At 41.9% G+C, this 23,117-nt stretch overlaps 1 protein-coding gene across 2 annotated transcripts; it reads right to left on the bottom strand.

Moving 5' to 3' along the window:
• Nucleotides 1-1,015: 1,015 nt before the first annotated feature.
• txndc16 (thioredoxin domain containing 16) lies at nt 1,016-22,925 on the bottom strand. 2 transcript variants are annotated; one of them, XM_080758694.1, is made up of 20 exons: nt 22,785-22,925; nt 22,268-22,455; nt 21,456-21,538; nt 20,410-20,483; nt 19,701-19,775; nt 17,914-18,035; nt 17,339-17,429; nt 16,576-16,738; nt 15,902-16,074; nt 15,749-15,809; nt 15,482-15,626; nt 14,671-14,817; nt 14,010-14,069; nt 13,405-13,618; nt 12,439-12,578; nt 11,940-12,024; nt 11,338-11,479; nt 8,675-8,859; nt 6,649-6,839; nt 1,016-2,865 (listed from the first exon to the last, which is right to left on the bottom strand). In XM_080758694.1, the coding sequence occupies exons 2-20, from the start codon at nt 22,425-22,427 to the stop codon at nt 2,612-2,614; spliced, it is 2,565 nt and encodes an 854-aa protein (XP_080614820.1). In that variant the 5' UTR covers nt 22,428-22,455; nt 22,785-22,925; the 3' UTR covers nt 1,016-2,611. The 2 variants fall into 2 exon arrangements, with proteins under 2 accessions (XP_080614820.1, XP_080614821.1); XM_080758695.1 differs by having other exon boundaries at nt 13,405-13,612.
• Between the last annotated feature and the right edge of the window lie 192 nt (nt 22,926-23,117).

The following is a 23,117-nucleotide window of genomic DNA, read 5'->3' as shown; positions in this document are numbered from 1 at the left end:
ACCCTCAGGTCAGCAGACAGTCGACTCCTAAATGTCCCAGCGACAAGGAAGAGGCTCAGGGGCGACCGAGCCTTTGCTGTCGCAGCCCCTAAAATCCCACTCAATGTTAGATCTGCCCCCTCCACTGAGTTTTAAGTCTAGGCTCAAAACGTTCCTCTACTCTCAAGCCTTCCAGTCCCCCTAATTTTACTCTTGCACTTTATAGGATACGTTCTCCGTACTGCCTTTTAACTGCTCTCTTTTTTTTCTTCTATTTTTTTAGTTATTTTATTGTTTCACTGATGTATTGTATTGCACTGTATCGTATTGTTTTCTTTGACCTGTGAAGCACTTTGGTATGATGAGAGTTGTTTTTAAATGTGCTATACAAATAAAATTGATTTGATTTGATTTGAAGTGTTTTTGCCAAAGAGATTCTGTGTAACCTGAGGGGAGGGGGGGTGCTACAGGGCCAACTGAGGTTTAAAAGCATAACAGGTCTCACATGTCTCTCCATCGCTTTAATAAACACGTCCGTTGTCCGTCAAGAGGTAAATAAACCATGTGAAAAGGACATTTTTTGTGTGCTGCATGGCTATTCCTTCATTGTACCCCGAGCCTTACACCTATAAGACCAGTCATCTAATTTGGAGCGTTGCAGGCTTTCTGCTTTTGCTTTTTCTCTTTCTCTTAGTGTCAAACCACCTGCTCAATCAGAACAGTTCATCTTTGTCACGGGAAGCTGCCAGGAACCCTGACGCATGGTTTCCAATGGTGACTTTGTCATTCTGGAATAGAACACTGAGGATGACAGGAAAATAAAGGATGGCCTTCACTTTCCAGGACATTATGTGGGTGAGATGGTGAATAGATCTACTCCAACGCAAAAAGTCACCGGTCAAAACAGTCATTACCGCTTTAGTGGCAGTAGTGACATTTCTGGCTGTGTTATCAGTTTGTGAGGTGAGGTTGTGAATGTGCTTTCTGAGGTCTGGGGAATAATTATAAAATATAAAAAGCCATTGACTTTCCAGGATAATTTGATGACCGCTGATATTCATTTTCCAGGTGTTTCCATGGTTGGAAATTCACTCAACAAAGATCAGATTTGGATGGGACATTGACAAATGTTTCACAAAGTCATAAATCCAGTGTCTTATTTCTTCATTCAATGATGTACTTTACAAATAAAGAAAAGCCAGTGTGAATACCGGTAATACAATAGTATGTCATTTTATGTCACTTACAGATACGTATACTGTATGCTGAAAGGAGAAAAAAAAGTTCTTGTGCTTCTTAATTGAAACTTGGTCAAGAAGTATCCACTTTTTATAAAAAGTACCTGTCTGGTAGTGGTAATACATGACTTTAAAGTGTGGTGTATTCTATACATATACAATGCCAAAACTGAAGAGGAGGGAATGAATATAGCAGTGGTCGTACTTAAGTAAAAGTATCAAATACTGCAATGAAGAAATACTTTCGGAAATTCAAAATGTACTTGTAGTATTGGTATCCAAATGTACTCAAAGCACCAAAAGTTAAATTACTTCACAAGTTTTCAAATGTATGCACAATTGCACATCCTTTGAAAATAGAAGATATACAAGCTCACAAATTCACATGTGCCAAAGTGGTTAATGTTTGTTTTGTTATAATAATAAAAATCTACAAAGTAACTAAGAGTAGAAGTAAAAGTACTGGAAAACCATGTGTGTGTGTGTGTGTGTGTGTGTGTGTGTGTGTGTGTGTGTGTGTGTGTGAGAGAGAGAGCTTGCACTCTCAGGCTACTCTCTTGACAAATGGCGTAGAGGTAAAGAATTGCACTGTGTGTGTGTGTGTGTGTGTGTGTGTGTGTGTGTGTGTGTGTGTGTGTGAATGGCATGTGCAACATATTTAGCTCAATGCCATATTAACGACATATTATAAATACAATCAATACAAAAATATATCCATCCATGGTATTTAAAAAATAGAAAACTATAAAAAATGAAACAAATTCACAGTAGCGACAGCTTGTGTTTTTCTGCTCTCTCCATCCCTCATCTTGTCTCTTCTCTCCTCTATATCTGCATGTATCTCTCAGTTTTCTGGCCAAGTCATATCCTGTCAAGTCATATTCTGACACTGTTTATCCAGACTGTTATCAGAACCAATTTCCAGGATAATTTGATGACCTCTGTGATATAAAAAGGTTCAGGGGTTTCCAAGTCAACCCAACATTTTGCAAAGGCATCATGTTCTGGCCAAAACTTTCTGTAATGTTTCAAAGAAGAAAGCGCACAACAACAGTGTGTGAGCTTGCTCTGTACAGTCTATTCTGTTGACAAGTGGCGTAAGGGAAAGAATTGCACTCTGTGTGAACTGAGCGGTGCAGTGTGTGTGTGGGTGTGTGTGTGTAAATAGCTTGGAGTGGCCTGGCATCTGCAGAGGTCAACAGATCGTACTCTGTAAACAGCAGGGTCAATAGGACCTACTCTAAACAGACAGGGACAGACAGGCAGACAAGCAGTCAAACAAACAGACAAACAAACAAACAGACAGACATGTTCCCTTTAAAGGAGACGGTGTGCACCGGTCAAAAAGGAGCGGAGAAAGCATAGAGAAGTGGTGTTTGTTCTGTGTCACACGGTCACAGCTCAGAGTGCAGTGGAGCTGTGGACGAATCGGACCGCCTGTCGTCACCACCTCTACCCCTCGGCACCTCCTCCTCCTTGTGGTTTCCGTCTTCCTCGCTGTCGTTTCTGGCCACGCCCCTTCCTCTCTTCTTCTTCTCCTTGGTCTGTGGTGTTCGCTGCTGGGCGTGGCCAGGCACTTCCTGGTCCATGACCGCCAGGAAGTCGTAGAACGGAGCAACGGGCCTCCAGCGCTCGTCGCCCATCATTCCTGGAGGTTATGGCAGACGGGTAATAATGAATTGCATTTTTATAGCGCTTTTCCAAGTGCAGCTCAAAGCGCTTTACAATGGTTCATTCATTCATTCATTCATTCATTGGGAGGTGAAGCGGCAAACAATTCACACCAGTATCCTCACTTCCCACATTCACACACCGACCTACTCATTGGATGCAATGTAGGTTTCTGTGTCTTGCCCAAGGACACTTCGACATGTAACATGATATATGAAATTCGATCTATGGTTAAGTCGGCTCAAACTACCACCTGTCCTGATTTTATTAAGATTTGACTGCAACAGTGAAACCGTTTAAAAAGTTGTTTGGTGTATACGGCTGGCATAAACAGTCTAAGCTTTCCTTGCAAAAAATAAAGCCAGTTAAGTAGATTGTTGGCAAATACTTAATCGAGCCTAAGCGGTGAACAGAACACATCTGTGGAGGTTTAACAGAGATAATGAATGGAATGTTGTTGGTAATAGTGACAGATTGGTTATGGAGGGTCTGGCACATATCAGACAACGACAGGGGACGAGTATGAACCAGATCGGTGCTGCCGTGTTCAGGTCTTCAACTATACTGGTGGCCAAACTGGTCAGAGTTAAAGGTTAAACCTTAAATTAACTGAATGATCACCATCATCATCATCACCATCACCATCAAGTAGCAGCTGCAACACTTAGAGACCCTTTTATTAAGAGAATTATAATGCAGACCCTAAATTATAAACCTCTCACGCATTCCTTTCACACATAGTAATGCCTTCAGGTGAGGTCATCATAGTTCAAGTGGATCCAGAACTGCACTACAGAGTAAAGTTTGCGGTGGTACTTTTAACTTGTGTACAAAATTACAAATGTAACTAAATGGACGTTATGGGTCAATAAGGTTATGTTTGTACAATCTCAGTGTAAAAAAATGAGAATTGTATGAGAATAGTGACCTCAATTCTTGTGGAGCAAAATTGAGATTCACATTTTAGCAGGAATCATGCAGCACTAGCAGACACTGCCGCACGCTGGCATGACTGGATTAATGAATGGAAATTACCACAGCTATAGGCTCACGTGTCACTGTAAAATCCCTTTCATATTAGTTGTAAAAATGTAATTTAGCTTGTTAATTTTTTTCCACATGAGGCCATTTACAAGCTTTAGCTTCCAGCTTAAAATAGCAGACAGACTGCCCCATACTTTCCACCTACCGTAATCTCCACTCACTAACTGACCAAGGTTTTTACTGTATTTTGTATTTTCTGCTGTTGTATTGTACTGTGTATATATGTATTTATGCATATTCTATTTTGTGTTTATTTTCTCTCTCGTGCATGGTCTCTGTTAAAGGACTGACAATTTATATACTTTTTACAATGATTTGCGTGCGGTTTCAAAACAAAGCCTTTAAAGTAAACTGATTCTTTGTAACAGTGCTTTTGTGTCGGAAGAGAACATCATTCCAAAATGAGAGTATATCTGGTGTTGGCTTTCACCCGCTGACAAAGACTTGAGGAGAGGACAACTTGCCACGTTGTTTACAAGTGGCAGAATGCAACTCAGCATATCTTTAAAAACCCAATACGTAATGTAACATGAATTGCAATGTGTCAAAATATGACAGAACCTAAAATCTGTCTGTTGGTAATTTATTATACACTGAATGCTGGTATGAGTACAGTGCAGTTCAGAATTCAGATACACTTTTACTTGTGAAATGAGTGCATTCCAACTTCAAGTCTTGCCTTCTGCGTCTGGGTAATCTAATTCCCCAACTTCACATTCTCTGCAGTAAGGGGACCCCCGCTGACATTTTCAAAGCACATTGGCTTATCCCAGAAAGCATACTGGATACCGCTTGCTGTTTTAACTAATAGATGTTAGGACAGCAAATCCTGCTGTATTTCCTGCTAGACAGTTCTTTGGATGACCAGAGTCACCAGACTCTCTCTGTCTCTCCATCTCTCAGGCCTATACAAATCTGACAAGGTGACCACAGTGAGATAGGCTAAATCCCTGCAGATGGAGTGAGGTCATGCTGTATCTGTTGATGTGCGAGCAGTTATTCACTTGGCCTGCTGCTAACATATGTCAATGGTGCATTTGTCTTGCATCGGGGTTCGAGTTTCAGCATGTGCTCATGCCACAGAAAGAGACAAAATGAGAGAGAGAGAGAGAGAGAGAGAGAGAGAGAGAGAGAGAGAGAGAGAGAGAGAGAGAGAGAGAGAGAAGGATAGAAAGAATGAACGAGCGAGAGAACGAGACAGTAAAATAAAGAGATAAAGCCAGGGTGATTTACTGTATGCTGTATAGAGTGTAGGCCAGGGTTTTAGGCAATTAGCTGACTCAGCCAGCGCAAATGAAAACAATGTGAGCTTGCACGCCTTGCAGGGCACAAATATTTTAACAAACTAAGGAGAACAGGTGTCTCAGAACCATAGAAGATGTTGTTCACAGCACACAGACTGGCTGGAGGCTACATGGACAATATTTATTCATTCAGAGAATGAATTCATTCCGAACAGAAATGTATACCCAACTGTTTACATGGAACATGAATAAAAGTATTCCTCGTTCCTCATTCGTTTGCATGACCAAAGCATTGTGCTTTGCTCTAACAGCAGCACTAAGGGCAGACATGTGTAAAATAATGCATGTATTCCAAATTCTCATTAGCGTTCTGAATAAAGTTTTTACATGGTAAATATATCAAATGGTAAATGATAAATTCGGGTCAGACCGGAATGGAATATTCTATTCCAATTGAGGTGTTTACATTTTTCTTAATACGCCCCCCGTTCAATTCTTATTTTGAAGATCCAAAACACCGCAACCAGATGTTTTGTCAACTTAATGGTGTGTGTGTGTGTGTGTGTGTGTGTTGTCTCAACCGGTTGTTGATCTCTGCCTGGAGCATGCAAGTACAGACTGGCGCCATTACAGCGACCGCCAGGCTCCGTGCAATAAGCAGAAATGCCGCCTGGGACGGGGATTTGGAGATAAAAGCGACTGAAAGCGTGCGTGCGTGCGCACATGTGTGCACGCGCAATCAAGATGGCGCAGTCCAGTCTTATGGCTAACAACAGATAGCCATCCGAAGCTAATATGAGTAGCCTTTCGACTAGATCGGATCAAACACATTTATACAACTGAATTAACGCAACTTGCCTTTATTGGCGCTTGCCGAGAGTAAACAATGAACGTAGGCTACGTTTCTTGGTAAGCTAAGTGTTAAGAGATCTGGCGGTTGCCTATAAGTTTAAGGGAATGACGTAACCAGAAAGCGCAAATGTTAATGTGGAAAAGACAGATCAGCGATTGCCTCATTGTCTGTTTATCAGAATAAATCAACTCAACTGAGAATCCATAAACACAGCCAGTGTTCCTGAGATGTGAAAAGATTAGATAAATAGGGCAATTCAATGCAGGGCTCATTTTAACACTGGATAAATAACATTGCTTTTTGATTGAATACTTTATTAGTCAGAAATGTTATTTTTAGGCTAAAAGGATAACAAAAAAAGCCTGGGGACACTTTTCACAATTCCGTTGTGGTCATAAGTATTAAATTCATCAATGACAGTTGTACAGTAGACAGTTGTACTTTACCTCTCCCTAGAGGGTAAAACATGAACTGCAACCTGCAACGTGAACTTCGCTTCTCCACTCCATTCTAGACCTTCCTTTTAAAATTGCATTCATTTCCAGAACTTGACTGAATGTTTTCTATTATCTTTATCTTATAGCATATATCCCCCCACCTCCATCACCCCCGGTCTTACCTGCAGGTGGTTCAACCCCGTCCGCTATCCTCTGTAGCCACTGGATGATGGAGTGTGCCACTATGGGGGAGTTAGGGGGGTAGTGGTAGAGCTCCCGGCCAGTAGACAGATGGGACAGGACCAGAGCAGGGAGGGCGGGCAGAGAGCCCAGGTAGGACTCTAGGACAGAGGCTCCAGCTGGAGTATGGCCTCTACGGAAGAAATAGAAGGGAAAATAAATAGAAGTAGGGATGTTAAGTTAATGGCCGTTAAGAAATTATTCAATTAAACATAACAGTTCAATTCTGCGGTTCTATCATTGGGCGGTTTTCTGTGAAAATGAATGCCGTCTGTGCTTGCGCGCGTGGCCGAGGAACGCACATGTGGGCCAGTTACCAAAAACTCCCCCCCACCTTGGTAGCCACAGAAATGTCTCAGGCTTTTGCATGTGATGTGACAGACAAGACAGTGCACTTTTCATTTCAATTTATTCCTCATAAAAGATGCCATTGCCTGGCCCTGTATCTCAAATGGTCAAATAAATATTTGATTGAGGAATATAATATGCCTTTTGCCTAATATGGTCTTTCTGTATATCAGCAAAATGTAGATTTTTATGTTAGACATTGAGGGAAATTAAGATTCTCAGATAAACACGGCTTATCAACCACCCGATTAATCAATCGATAAGGTTATCAATAATTCATTAATCGATAATTCCCATCCCTAAGTAGAAGGGAAAATATTTAGTTGTTCACTGTATTAACTCATACTGGTTAGTCTTGGGGAGGGTGTAGACCAGGGGTCTTCTTGGCTTGTGGTGGAATTATTTTGTCAAAATGTAATTTTTGTCATGGACAAACACAATGAGTATTACCAACAGGTCTGCAACTCTGAGAGTGTCCAAATGGAACCATTTGGTTCCATTTGTACACTCTCAGAGTTAAGCGGGTCCTCGCAAATAAAATACAGTGAAAAATAGTCACTGGCATCGGAAGTTCTCCGTGTGAGCAATGCACAGGTCATTGCAATATCATATAAACATTGACGGCAGGCAGGCAGTTGTTCTTTACGCTATTGGCTTTGCTGTTTGGCCGCCTATCTGGACATTGTGGGAACGAACAGACCGTCACAAGATTGATGTCCAGTCAAGATTTGCACTTTGACCAGTCCGACAGTAAAACATCAATTCATAAACCACTTAAACCCGACCTACTTCATTTACCGGGGTCCCCCAGGGGTCTATACTTGGTCCCTTCCTTTTCTCCCCCTTTTGATCGATTGATTGAATACTTTATTAGTCAGAAATGAAAACAGCACGAGGTACAGTCAGACATTTAGGACACAATTGTGTCCATTGTGGTCCTCTAACCAAATGGAAGCGGCAGCCAAATCCATCCTGAATCAAATCTGTGCCACAATCAGATTGGAATCCGATTTGTTAGTCTAGCCCCTCCTATGCCCAGCTTTGTGTGTTTGTGTGAATAATAGCGATGATTAGATTGGCTGATAACTCCATAGCGATGATTTGATTGGCTGAGAAAAGTACATATTGAGGATAAAAAGTGAGGACAGAAAAGTGATGACGCAAATTGTGATTGGCCAGAATGAGATGATGTGTGATCTCACTTCACTTCAGGTGTGATGTTTACAAATGTGACTTGAGCCACATTCAGAGGTGGTTTCAAATCCGTTTCAAATCTGATTTCAGGAGATCCGCCTCAGTCTGAACGCAGTAACTGGATCTAAATCAGATTCCATGTGACTTGTTTGTGTTTATACTTTAAAAGACTTCAAAATTAAACAAATTGGATTCCAATCTGGATGTGGCACAGATCTGATTCAGGCTGGATTTGGCTGCCAGTCTGAACAGATCCGATCTGGTCACTTGCAAATGCATTTTGAACGGTCGGACCAAAAGAGAGAAAATCCGGATTTTAACCGGATGTGACTGTAGTCTAAATGAGGCCTTAGTTCCATTTGTACACTCTCAGAGTGTCCTTGAAATTAAATTCTTCATCAGTATACAGTATACGACTATACTCACATGTGAATCCAGCAGGGCAGGTATCTCTCCTCCGTCTCCTCTCTCTCCGCTACTCCTCTCATCTCCTCCAGCGCCACCTCGTTCTCCCTCCTCCCTCGCTCGTCCTCCTCCTCCCCCACAAACAGCAGCAGGAGGGGTCTGCCCAGCGAGAGGTACGAGGGCAGGCTGCCAACCGTCAGCTCTGGCTGGAGATAAAGGAGATAGATATCTTTATTGTCATTTAGCAGATACGTAAAATGCGAAATTTCGTTTCACTGGCGTCCAATCTAATAGTTAAAGGAAATGCTAAAATACTATATTACTAAATACTAAAATCAGGGACAGGTTATAGTTCCGACACTATTATTGGTCCGACAGTCATTAGACCGACAACCTACCTCAAGCCATAACCTAACCATAATCGCAAGCACGGGAGCAGCGCATGTTCGAGCGCTAGCCCGACCGCTGTTCCCGCATGTCGGACTAATGCTCCGTCGGAATTGCCATCGGATCCCCCTAAAATACACTTAAAAACACCATCAGTTCATAGGAGACAGATATTGATATTGCACAACAACAGGAGTCCATAGCAGCATATAGGGATAAAGTTTGTTTAAAAGTCTAATGGCTTTGGGGGAAAAGCTCTGGCTGTTTTACTCCCGATGCTGCGATACCTTCAACCAGAAGGCATCAGAGGTTGGAGGAAAGGGAGATAGATGTAGAATGGAATGAGAGGATAATGAAAGAGAGGGGGGCAGGGTCATAAGTCAGAGAAAGAGCAGGATAAGTGAGAGAGGTTGCAGAGAACGATGGGGTGCAGAAAGAGTGAAGAATGATACATTTGAAGGCGTTGTTTTCCGCACCGCTAACCCAGCTGCGAACGTTTACTTTAGCATGCGCGCACACACACGTGCACCACCCTCTGTGACGAAAGACTCGTTTGACCTTGGAGAAACCTTGTGCCGAGTGCACCGTCAGTCGTCATATGGAGCTCGTTAGCTGGGACATACCACTGAGTGCGTCCATATGCGAGCCAACAACAAAACAGCCTGCTGGGACTTGCATAAACATTCTTTATGTGGCCGTTATCCCAATGTCTGTTTACATATGGACAGAATCCTAACAGCTCATGAAATCAAGGCATGTGATCATGAGACTTCTGCTTTCTGCTGTCACGATGGGGAGTCTTGGGGACAATTATTTTTGCATCAGCACCACTTTCAAGTTTAAACCAAAAAGAACATACAGTAGCCATTCATTCAAATGATCAGACACCATGGCAGATATACTTGAAAGTACTAGTAGGTACTAGAGTAACTCAGGCTTGCAGGTCCACTATATTATTTAACCACATGAACCCTAGCTTCCCTATTCTGGGGTGAACATTTGGCAAAAATAGCCAATCTACGAGCCCGCCAGGCATTGCGAACGTAATGTGCCAATGTAGATTGGCTATTGTATATCGTCTATTCGGTGTTGTGAGCTCGTAGATCGGCTATTTTCGGTGAAGAGATTTGGTATATGGGTAAAAAGAAGCAGACCTAGGTCAAGTAAAGTAGTTAAACACACCGTGTATACTAGGACATTAAGCAACTAGTCGACTAGTAAATCCACACTTGTTGGTACTAGTTGACTAGTCGATAAGAGAAAGAAAACAGTTTTTAAATGTACAAATATTATTATATATATATATATTATTAATATTATTATATTATATTTCCCAAAAGAATATATATATATAGTTAAACAACTAGTCGACTAGTCAGGCAACTAGTCAACTATTAAAAATGACTAGAAGTGAATGCCCTAGCGTAGTAACAACTGGTACTAGTACCACTGGTGGTACTTGAGCCCCCCTCTGGTAGTACACAGAGGAGTCGCCTAAAAAAGGAGAAAAAGGTCAAAAGTGGAATGAAATATTTATATTACTACAGGTAGTTCTTCTGACCAACCAAGCAATTAGTTGAAATAGGCTATCCAGTCGTGCTGAAATGAGCATGACAGCACACCGTCACCTAGCTGTTAATAGAAGATTTGAGAACGGATTAATCACATTAGAAATAGCAGCAGCATTATTGGCTTAGGAATGGAACAAAAAGGGCAGGTATGCGCTCCTGTATTTTGACATCAGTTGTTATTATGGTGGTACTTGGAGAGCCAAATATTTTCTGAGGTGGTACTTCAGTATAAAAAGGTTGGGAACCAATGTCGTACACACACAGGCACCTGACACTTTGTGTAAGATTTATATTGCACACATAAAGATGGACATACTGTACACATACTTTACCACACACACTGACACTTTTCATAATAAGACGGCACACATATAATCTCGCAAACTTCCTGCATACTCAACTTCCTTCATTTGTCCGCATATTTTGCAACTTTCCACAACTTCCTGCAATTTCACTGCAGAAAAATCACATAAAAACCAGTATATTTCATCGAAAAACTCAAGGATTTTAGCCTGCGTAATCAGGAATTTTAGCTCGCATAATCAAGGATTTTTGCCCGCGTTATTACTGCTCAATGAATTGTAGCAGCAACCAAAGAATTGTACTCGTTGTGTCTCTTATATGACATGTAACAAACAAACTATTGCATCTTGAATCCAAACAAAAAGAGCATACCGGTATTCACAAACACACATGTGCCCTGCACACACACACACACACACGTACCAGGCTGTGGAGCAGGGCGGAGTGTATGTGTGTGGCCAGCTCTTCAGAAGACGACGGGATGGGGATGGAGGAGGGGGATGTGTGTATCCTAGAAGATCCAAATACCAGCACCGCAGGAAGGTCTACGCCATGGTCCACGGCGCTGCACGCACACGCACACGCACACACACGCGCACACACACACACACACACACACACACACACACACACACACACACACACACACACACACACCATGGGTGTATCGCGAACAGAAAATCGCATATCAATACCTTTACAATATAAAAAAGGATCGTGCTGCCACACATAAGCTTGTAGATCGCTATATTCTGGTGTGCGACTATAGCGATAACTATGTATGTCGTTCATCATTTTCTTCTTGCCCTGTAAATGACTTAAATCTCTGTAATGGGTTTAAAGAGTCAGTACCATCTCATTTCACATTATGTTATACGGTATATACTGTAGGTCTGTCTGGCTGTGGTGTCTTTGCGGGCTGCAAAACGAAACACTCAATTCGTTGTGCAGTGAATCAAACGGATTCTGGTCATGTTAAGCGAGTGCAAACAGCCGTTTGTTAAGCTACATATTACTATTCTTACCATCGTTCCGCAAGTCCATCTGATAGCAAAGCTGTCAGCACTTCTCCCCTTAGTGACTTAGCTGCTTCAATGAAGACTGGTACATCTAGACAGACAGACAGACAGAAGTGGCAATCAAGTTACCGTAAAAGCCTAGTTCGGACCAAAGATTTGTGACGAGACGAAAACTTTTTAAACCCGATTTATACTTGCGGAGGTCGTACAATGGTGTGCACGTGCCGAAAATAGTTCACAATTCGTAGATGGGCTACAGTGAAGAACTTGAGGATCAGCCACCATAATAATATTTAAATCAGGTGACGGTGCATTTATTCACTATAGCAGTTCAACTCTCTGGAACACCTGAGATCTGCTAAAACCGTGTAATTGTCTTCTAAAAGCAGGCTGTTCCCAATGCCAACGTCTTTGATTAGCCCAATGAAATGGTCTGACATAACAAATTTGTCACGCATGCACACGCACGCACACACACACACACACACACACCCCTGTACAGTACCTGTGTCTGTGTGTGTCCTGAACAGCCCCAGTGCCCTGTCAGGCCTGTAGTCAGCCAGGTACGGTAGTAGGGGCACTTCCTGGAGAAATAATGTCACTTCCTCTTGGGAGGCCAACAGGACAGGAGAGGCCAAACGATTCCTGAGGAGTGAGACCACACACTTGTATAACAGTATGAACTGTAGTTATACAAACAAACACACGTTTCCAGTTGTATTGAGGAGACAGGAAAGACCAGCGTAAACATGTGTGAGTTGTTTGAACAGCTCATTTTCATCTGCATTGTGTCTGTATCCATTTATTTATGCATTCATGTTTAAGTCTGACCGATATCTCGGTTTGGAAGATATATCTAAAATTAGTTTACTTGTTTTTTTTACATTTTCGACATTGGTATCAGAGTTTACTTGTTTGCTTTGGCAATGTATGTACTACGTTCAATTTAATTATTTGCTTAGAAGTAAAATTTTATATGTAAGTAAACTACAAATACAAGATTGACGTTTATTTTTTCGTTAACAAAACATTGGTAATCTCAGTGGGACCTTAAAATCTGGTACTAGTCTAGCTCATGCATAAACTACATTGTACCTCTTTACGTTAGAGGTGGTCCGATCGATCGGCTAATATTCACTCCAAAATGACTCGATCTGTGATCAGCAATTTACCCGATCTGGAGAAACAGATCTTTCATACCGTACCATTTACGTGGTATAAAAGTCAATCAGATATATAGTATAAAATCGTTTTGCATCTTTGCAGGTTTTGTAGGTTTTCCCCAAACATTCTCCCCTTCCTCCCCAGTGCCCACAGGAACAGTTTTGACGTGGGTTTTGACTCGGAAATATTCAAATTTCGCCCTTATGCACACGATCGGTAGAAAAACAATTAGTGATCGAGATCGGTCGGTCCCAAAAAAACGGATCAGAGCACCTCTACTTTACGTGGTCGTTAGCACAGAACTCACAGCATTATGAAACGATGCAGCGCCTCGCTGCCCAGCATTCCGCTGTACCGCTGAGCCGCCGCGTCCTGGGGGCGGAGCAGCAGCACGCTGGGGAAGGCCGTGATTGGCTGGAACGGGGCAGGGGGGCGGGAGGAGCCGCCGGGCTGCGCGGCGCAGAGGTCCGTCCATTCGCCGCAGTCGACCACGCCCAGCTGCACGTCTGGAACCTCTGAGTCTGGTTAACGAGAACCATCAATTTAGCCAGTGGTTTTCAACCCTTTTCATATCAATCGAGATTTGCAGAGTACTCCAAACTAAAGAATACGTCCACATTTCCACGCTGATTTGATGTCGGTACCGTAGGAGAGATAACAGGCAAATGTTGATCAAAATAACAAATGCCAAATAAATAATGGACCCTGAGAGTTGAAAACCACTGCCTAATGTATTTGTATGAATGAACAATAGTCCCGTTTTCAACTGGTTCTTAGTGTGTTCTAAGGCTCAGCAGCCACCCTATGAGAAAAGGTGTTCAATAATTAGTTGAAATACACTCTCATGTCTTGAAAATTAGTAACAAAATGAAACCTGCAGAGATAACGATTCTACATGTGGCCAATCTTTACCTGCCAGTCTCTCTGCCACCTCAACGAAGGAGCTGAGAAAAGCCATGGAAACGGCATCCCCTGGTGGCGAGAGGAAGCCATTACGTCAGAGCGTTACAACAAAGCCCTATTACACATAAATATTTCATTTTAAAATCATAATTAATACATTTTAAAATTTTCATTTAAATATAATTTGTGGACACCTAAGATTTCAATAACTACAAAATTAAATAAACACGACACACAAACATATTGTGATCCAGGTATTACTGTCCATTGCATGGATATATCCGATATATCAGATATTTCGGATGCACCGATATATCGGCCACATATCGGCATCTGCAAATAAAATGTACATTACCGATAGCAGTAGCCGATATTTATCTGTTGCTGATAAGCATACAGCATTGGCTAGGTTAGGCGTGTTGGTTATCTGCACTTCTACAGCCTACCAAGCTGTAGATTCTGAACATTTATTTATTGTATTGATGTATTTGTTTTCCTGTCACAAAAGGGAGAAATAAAAACAAAAACAAATAAATACATATTGGTATCCGTATCGGCTAGTAATTTGTTATCTTAAACATCGGTATTGGCCAAGAATTTCCATATTATATTCCCTACTGTCCATGTCAAGCTCTATCACCAACAACAGTGAGTTGTGCTGCTGACCTACATTTGAGGTAGAAGAGTGCCACCGTGAGGCCACTTTGAGCTACTGCGTCGTGGAAGGTGTGCGAGGTCAGCTGGACAACAGAGTCCATGTCCAGAGAATGTCCTCTGTCTCTGTAGACAGACTCGCCCACTTCATCGTCCAACATGTCTAGCAACAGAAAGACAGACATAAAGACAAACAGAGAGAGATATGTCAGTTTACTCAATATGAACATTCATAAGAGATGTTTTATTTTACTCACTAGCACAGCTGGGGAAAAAGAATATCGTTGTAAACTGGAAATCAGGAAATTCTGGTTGAATGAACCTTCTTCTTATTGTACTACAAGATCATGTATAATGTAAGGAGAAAACCTGAAACATTCAACAAAAAGTGGGTCTCCGTTCTCGACGCTCTGCCTTCATTGAGTCCTCTTAGGTGATGCTACAACATTAACAAATTGCCGTTCCTGCGTAACTTAAGTCAAGTTGGTTATTGTGCCATTCTGGGGTGGGTGGAGGGCTAAGAGGAAGGATTGTTATCCTTTTTTGTCTTTTTGCTTTTATTTTGTCTCTATATTTTTCCTGTATTTATGCCTAAAAATATTAATTGGATGGTTGTACTTTGTACACTGTCGACAAATACATCTTTACAAAAAAAAAGATAGACAAAGACAGACAAATACAGTCTCTTCATATGCTGCCGTTTCTGTAATCTGTAACAGTTTTTGTCAACACAGAAATTATGTAATACTAAATAGAACATAATCTTTCCAAACAATAATCTTTTTTCAGTACATATTTTGGAGGTTTTCCTCTCCCTCGAGTCTTACCCATCGTTGACCATTTTTCCTCTTCCTCTCCTTCCTCCTCTTCCTCCTCCTCTTCGTGTAGCTCCGCCTCCTCGCCCTCTTGGTCTGTGAAGAGTTCCATGACCTCCTCAAGGTTTGTCAATGTCAAATATTTCACCTCTGACCCCTGGGGGAATAGGAACACACAGTCTGCGGATGGTATACATGTTAATAATGACGCAGAGTAGTACTTAAAACATTAAACATGCGGACAGTTACTGTACGTCTATGGAAAATGAGAAACTTTACCTGCCCAGGGAGCCTGTAAGCAGCATTATATTCCTGGGGAGTTTTCACTGCAGGACTCTCCCTGGAAACACGCACGCACACAAGTTATAGCTTCATAGCACAGGCCCCTAATTTTAGGTGTGTGTGTGTGTGTGTCTATCCGTACTCCCTCACCTGTGTACCAACACAAGCTGAGCGAGGCCCCGGAGCCTCCAGGCCAGAGTGGTGGCCGTGTCCAGGTCCAGGTGCTCGGTGCTGGGCCGCGAGAACAGGAAGAGAAGGGGGGTGTGGAGGTGAGGGGCCTGGGACACATGGACCTGAGAGGATGGGTCCTCGTACACCTCCGACTGCGGTGAGGACAGGGGTGTGATGGGTTGGGTGGGTGGGTGGGTGATGACAGGAAAGTGACAGGTTGGGTGGAGGGGTGATGACATGGGTTGGGTGGAGGGCAGGGCACATAGAAACATAGTCATTAGACTTCAGATGCTCTTTTGCCCAGGGTCGAGACGGAGGAAATTCAAGTGTGAATCGTTTAAACCAGTGCTTCCCAAAACATTTTAGCCCGTGACCCAAAAGAGAAATCTGATGTTTGTAGATTGGTTATTTCCACTACTCGTCAAACATTTGTTCATCATCCTCGACCTCACAGTACAATCCTGACTGTGCGAGTCACAGGTCAATTTTTACACTCTCAGAAGTAAATTAATTAACACTCCGATTTTACTGTGCAGTGCCACTCTTGAATCCTTCAATTAGTGAGCTGCATTGATTTTGTAATATCTTTATACAGGAGTATGTCGCACAAACGATACAAGGTGCAGCGGTCACTCCGCCGTGAGGTTTACTACCACTAGTGGAGCCTCCATGAGCTGGAGGAAGGAGTAGAGGCCGAGGGTGGACAGAGGCTTCCTCATGGGGGTCAAAGGGCAACGGTCAGAGGTCACGGTGGGGATCGCGAGGCCTTCTCGATGAACCCTGCAGTGGAGGAACCACACTCCGGACGAACCCACTCTGAGAGAGAGAGGGGGGGGGGACAGAAAGAGGGCAATACATGAGCGAGGGAGAGGAAGGAGGAGGCATGGGGAGCGAGAGCAAATTTCGGGAGGGATGGAGGAGAAAAAGGAGAGGAAGAGAGAAGGTAAAGTCGACTAGAATCAAATAGTAACAAAATACTAGGCATGTAAGGATATATCATATATCGATATAAACTGGTGGCAATTTAAATCGACTTTATAAATCGCAATAACATATGTTGAAAAATACATAGTTAAAAAACAGGATTTGAGATTTGTGGAAGAGACATGATGAAAAAATAATTCCTGTCATCTGCTACAGTATTGAAAACAAACTGTATTGTAAAAGAAAAAGAAGACGATACTGGATTTGTGTAAGAAAAGAAACAAAAATTGTCTGGAAAAAAAAATCCAATCGTATCGTGAGTCGAGTGAATCGTTACATGCCTACTGAATAGAAATACACAGTGGTGGATAAAGTACTCAAAAGTATCAATACTGCAATTTAGAAATACTAAATTTATGCTACAAGTAAAAGTCCGGAATTCAAAATGCAATTGGGTGAAAGTACAAAAGTATAGAATGAACCAGAATCTACCCTAGGCGGTCCAGGATGGGCCCTCCAGTGGTCAGCACAAACTGGTATTTGGCTCCGTAGACAAACACGGTCTCCATCAACGACCTGTGTTCTGATAACAACCATCCATCACTGGGCATTAATAATACACTCAAACCAAACCAAAATCAATAATAATCACACAATCATCATGATCAAATCAACACCATTTCAGCCTTTCTAGCATTCTTCTTTAGGCCTGTCATAATTATTACATAATCGAGTAATCGCAATTATTTGAGAATGAGTTTCCATTTTGAAAAACGTCCATACATTTTCAAAACTTTTTCAAACATAGCAAAAATAGCAGATCTACACGCTTACAACACGTTTTGGAAAGATTATTATTAAAATATTAAACATGTCAGTGATTTATTTTAAGTATATTTAAGTTGTGTCATACGAAGGCTAAATGGCAAACGGAAATACAAATTGCAACGTTCCAACGTTACAATTTAACACAATTAAATCATTAATCACAAATATTTGTGTGACAATTAATCGTCAACTTAAATTTGTAATAGTGACAGCCCTATTCCTCCATCGTTGCTCTGTACCTGGCGTCCCCAGCATGCGGATGTATCCCAGCACCATGTCTGTCCTCCCTCTGGCCGGCCTCTCCAAGGCCTGCAGGTCGGCGTCCGACTGCACGTACCTCAACTCGTCGAACAGGACGGCACTAAGACAGAGACAGATGTGTGACGCATACATAGATGTGTGACGTGGTTTATTTGTTTGTTAGTTTTGTTTGTTTATTTTCACGTACAAAGATATTTCGGAAATGATACACAAGGTCAATAAAATAATGTGAAGGAGAAAGCCTAAAGACCCTCCAGGGGCTTGTAAGTGGCTTCTCCAGGCATGTTTATACATTCATAGTTTAAAGAAAAAACAATCATATTGAACATGCAGATCTTAAACATTAGAATACAGATAAAGTACAGGGACAGTAAAAGGACGGAAATGTACTGTATAACAAGAAAGAAGGGAAAAAAACACAATAGACAGAATAATAGTCAGACAATAAAACCACTATAGGAGAACATTGAGTACACCAGGTTAATTTAGCAGACCGTATGGGAAGTTCTTGGTGGTTAGGAGAAGTGATTTTAGAACCTTCTTGAATTGATGAAAAGACAATTGCCATAGATGTAAAGGTAGGGAGTTCCATATTTTAGACCCTCTGAAGCCTATTCATATGGTATTACCTACATAGATGCACTGCGACGCGACACCGGCGCTAACAACATTGCAGAGATCAAGACCCTGATGCTAGACTGGAGGGTGTGGACTAGGAGGGCAGTGATTCAGGTGTCCCGAGTTAAGCGCAATATCTTCCCCTTTACGGGGAAGATATATATTGATATATATATCTATATATATATATTGATATATTTTATTAATTAAAATAAGTCCCAGGTTGCAGCTGTATAATAACTATTATAACAACATAGAACCATGAACATAATATGCCATCTGAAGGATGCTTTATCCAGTATCCAGTGTGCCTTACACAGTATAATGAACAGTATACTGTGTATTGAGTATGGGCCTCAATGCCAGTGCCATGCTCGAAGTCTAACCTCACTGAGCAAAACACAGCGAATGGAATCCTTTCCCCTAGCTAGCACCATGTGGAACAGCTTCAGGGACCTTCATGGGGCCCTTGAACCCATGCAATTGCAGGCTACACACACACTTCTGACTGTTTGTAACATCACAGTCTTATCCTCTGTATCGTAAAGGCCTATTCATATCCAGTTTTAGGTGATAAGGTGACCACCAAAATGGTGGTTAGTAAAAACAGAGAGATGCGTTGGGGTGAGCGGTGAGTCGCTTACCAACGCGGCAGCATGACATCATGTTGTAGTGGTGGTCACCTTATCACCATTATGAATAGGCCTTCATTTGATTCTTTCCCCTGAAAGTAGTACGCAGAACTACGGATCTAACCCCTAGCCACTCAGCAGGCATTCCTGCGTAAATTCCGGGTATGATGATGATGTCACGTGCTTAGTCTCTATTATTTGGGGGCCCACTTGTAATATATCTGGTCACGGCCCAGCCGTGAGCCCTGAGAGGCCCACAGGTTGAGAATGAAAGTGTAAATGTGTAAATCTGAATCCAGTTAACCCATTCTGACCTGAGATCAGATTAAAAAAATGTCTTCTAAATCCTGACAGTTTTCTGAAAAAGCTATGTTTCTATGTCAGTCGTTCTTCGATTTTTCAAAAATAGCAGACCTACAAACTTGAGCTTGTATATCAGCTATTTTTCAATAGCTAAAGCGTAACATAATGCTAACACCAAAAGGGGTTCCCGCCCAAAATGGGTTTTAACTTACAACAGGATGTGAGAGACTATAGCGTCGACATCGAACACAGTGTCCAGATCAAAGCTCTTCAGTACTTCACCACCCCTGAGAGACAGACAGAAGAACACAGACCCAGTGGTGGAAGAAGGTACCTGTAACTAATTACATTTACTTAAGTACTGTACTCAAGTACAATTTTGAGCTATTTGTACATCAGTACAAATACTTCAGTATTTCCAATTTCCAATAGTTTTACTTCTACTCCACTACATCTCAGAGACAGATATTGTACTTTTAGTTATTTTGTGGATTTGTATTATTATTACAAAACATGCATTAACCACTTCAGCCCTACAGTATATCAATTTTGGCCTTTTGAAAATAGCCGACTTCAAATTAGAGGTGCTGCGGCTGCCTCCAAATTATATGATTGAATTTATTGAGTAGGCCTGCCTCCAAATGATATGATTAAATGTATTGAGTAGGCCTGCCTCCAAATGATATGATTGAATTTATTGAGTAGGCATACATGCTGAACTACAGAAATGAGGCCATGTATCCATCCACCAGAGAGTGCTGAAAAAACTCACACAAACGTGGTCTTAAATACAGGTAAAACAGGAGACCTCTGCAAGTCTGCATACCTCATACATACCTCTAGTGAGAAAGGCTTGGACCTTGGTCTGATGGTATTTGCAGGTTGGATCGTCACCATGTACAGTATATCTATGCAACTTACCTGAATAAATAGGCTTTCTTCATCAACTTCTCTCCTGTGCAGAATTTGGCCACCTGCTCTTTACTGCAATTCACCTGCAGAGACAACGCGATCATTATACTAAAACATCATCCATCCATCATCAAACCATTAATTATTTTACTGTGGTAGAAACAAACTTTATATGCTTTATAACCAGTCTGGAAATTGCCCCCAGACCATGAAAAAAGTGGCAGTTGCTTATAGGTCAATTGTAATTATAACAGAGCCTGCTCTGATTGATTGATTGATTGATTGATTGATTTTTTTATTTCACAGTATGCCGATTGGGTACATTTCAAACAAAAAGTCAATACAAAAACTGTTACTTTGTGGACGAACCTTGTAAAACGAAACTTGTTCACAACAGGGTCCACCTTTTTAATTTTATCAGAACATTAAAGACGTACAAAAATGCCTCCCCCTGGCCTGCCGGGGTGCCTGATGGAGGGGAAAGGAACTGGTTGGAATAACGTGTTCCTACCACACGCTACATCCAACCAGGGAAACTCCCCCCTGTCAAGTGTAAAGGAGCAACTTGGACACTCAGGCATGAAGGAAGCATGAGTTCAAGTCCGTTACTCTCCCCATGTCCCCCATATATGGGGACTAGGTTGGCAGAGGGTTGTAGAGCCCAGGATCACATTAGATAATTGACACAGGGGTAAAAAATGGGTTACAAAAATCGTGGGATAAAAAAATATAAAAAAAAAAAAAGACGTACAAAAAACCCAAACAGGAAATCATCATATAAATAAAAGTAAAAAAGGGAAAAACATGTACAGTATGAGGAAAAAGGGTGAGGGGGGGGGTTTCAATTTACAAGGGCCAGTTTGAATTGCTGCCGTCCATAAGTGCATAAGTGGTTCAAGGGATTCACAATGTCTTAATGGCTGTTGGTAGGACGTTCCACATTTTAGTGGCATAGGAACGAAATTAATGTAATCCCTTGTTCGGGGTTTGGGCTTTAGTTGCTCTATAAAACTCAGTTCTGAGGCCAGGCTTCAGTAGGACTTCAACTAAGTAACCTTGGCAACAGATATCCCATAATCGAGTAGAGCCTCAGCAGACTTCTCCAGCTGGACCAGGAACAGGGAGATGTCAGGAGACACTGGACAAAGAGACGGAGAGCATGACAGTTAAGACCTATTTTCAATAATAAAATAATAAGGAATAAATGTGGAATATTTTAGAAAAATATTAACTACACAACTACGCTGTCCCTGGCACAAATTTCAGATGGGATGGGGGTCTGTGGCAAATTATATTGATTTGAGGGCATATTTGATTTGATTTGATTTGGCGTTAGGAACCCGTTGCATGCCCTTGCTGACGTCGACCCCAGGCAGGGTTCGAATCCACAACCTTCCGCTTGACAGGCATATGCTCTAATCACTGCACCAAAGCGGCACTAACCTCACGTCACCAGGCTTTCCACCTCAGAGGAAAGCCTGGTCTGTGTTACTAAATTGCTGTGTGATCCAGTCGGGAGCGGATGATATCGTTACGTCATGTTGTAGTCTTTGTTTTGTAGTCATCAGGCCGGAACCCTCTAAACCAGAACATCCTTTCCCTCAAACCGGAAGAATAATGCCTTCCAAATAAAAGTAGTGCGAGTCACGCTTTTATTGGGAAGGTATTCCGGCCTGATGACTACAAAACAATGACTACAACAAGACATAACGATATCATCCGCTCCCGACTGGATCATAAACCCGAAAAGGAATGCTGCCCAAAATTCACAAATAATGATCAAACAAATAAACAAACAAAAACACCCAGGCTACATACAGTACAACCTAAAAAAAACTAAGCTATATGTGACTGCACTGTACTGTACCTTGATGCCCAAAGTAGACAAAGAGTGTCTTCCCAGAATGAGCTTTCTCACTAAAGCTGGCTGCAGTGTATTCCATTAAGCCTGATGTGTTTCCTGAGACTCTGCATTGTGCCAGCACTGGACCCAGCATGAGCATCACCAACACACATATCCATGACATGGTGACCTGAAGAAGGTCCACTTATTGTCTTCACACACACACACACACACACACACACACACACACACGCTGGAGAAAATGTCTTTGTTGTTATTGAAAAAGATAGACTAAAAATAATATTTTAGTCAATAGTCAGTCATCACGAGTTCACGACCTATACATTACCTAGCCCTGAAACATGACTGTCATGATCATCATGACAGTACGAGCGTCATGTGAACCTAGAGCTAGTCCATAGCCTTCTACTGCTTCTACGATTCTGCCCCGAAACGCATTAGAGCTATGGACCAGAGCTACGTTGTGACCAGGCTTTTCTTTTCGCAGATAAGTAAGCCTGGGACCGAGGCTATACATTACCTGGAATCGTGAAGGCAAGTTCCAACTTCCAACCTCAATATTCGCAGAGGTTTTACAATGGTGGACTGGGTCATGTACACTGTGAATTTATAACACTGAAATATTAAAATGAGTGCACCTCTAATTTGAACATGATCTTTTGTTTGCTCAAATCATAAAATTTCTTAACAAATCAATGACATTTCATCAAATGGTAATCAAAAGAAAGATGGTTAGTTTAGTAGTTTTAGTGTCTCTCTTCCTGACACAAAAGCCACGTGCTCCAACCGGCCAATCAGGCGGATACGTCTTCCATGCTGACCAATCGGGTCAGTTGATCTCTTGGGTCTGGAC

This window comes from Protomyctophum bolini, assembly GCF_963924005.1.
Source record: "Protomyctophum bolini genome assembly, chromosome: 24".
In the NCBI taxonomy this organism is placed as follows: domain Eukaryota; kingdom Metazoa; phylum Chordata; class Actinopteri; order Myctophiformes; family Myctophidae; genus Protomyctophum; species Protomyctophum bolini.
Note: the sequence above shows the minus strand (reverse complement) of the source record. Positions and strands in the feature narration are given on the sequence as shown.

Excerpts from the sequence above, each read along its gene's own strand:
- txndc16 (XM_080758694.1), bottom strand. The coding sequence starts at position 22,427 with ATGTCATGGATATGTGTGTTGGTGATGCTCATGCTGGGTCCAGTGCTG. Across the intron at positions 18,036-19,700 it reads ATAGTCTCTCACATCCTGTT|TGCCGTCCTGTTCGACGAGT; the intron begins GTAAGTTAAAAC and ends TCTCTGTCTTAG. Across the intron at positions 15,627-15,748 it reads CTTACAGGCTCCCTGGGCAG|GGGTCAGAGGTGAAATATTT; the intron begins GTAAAGTTTCTC and ends CTATTCCCCCAG.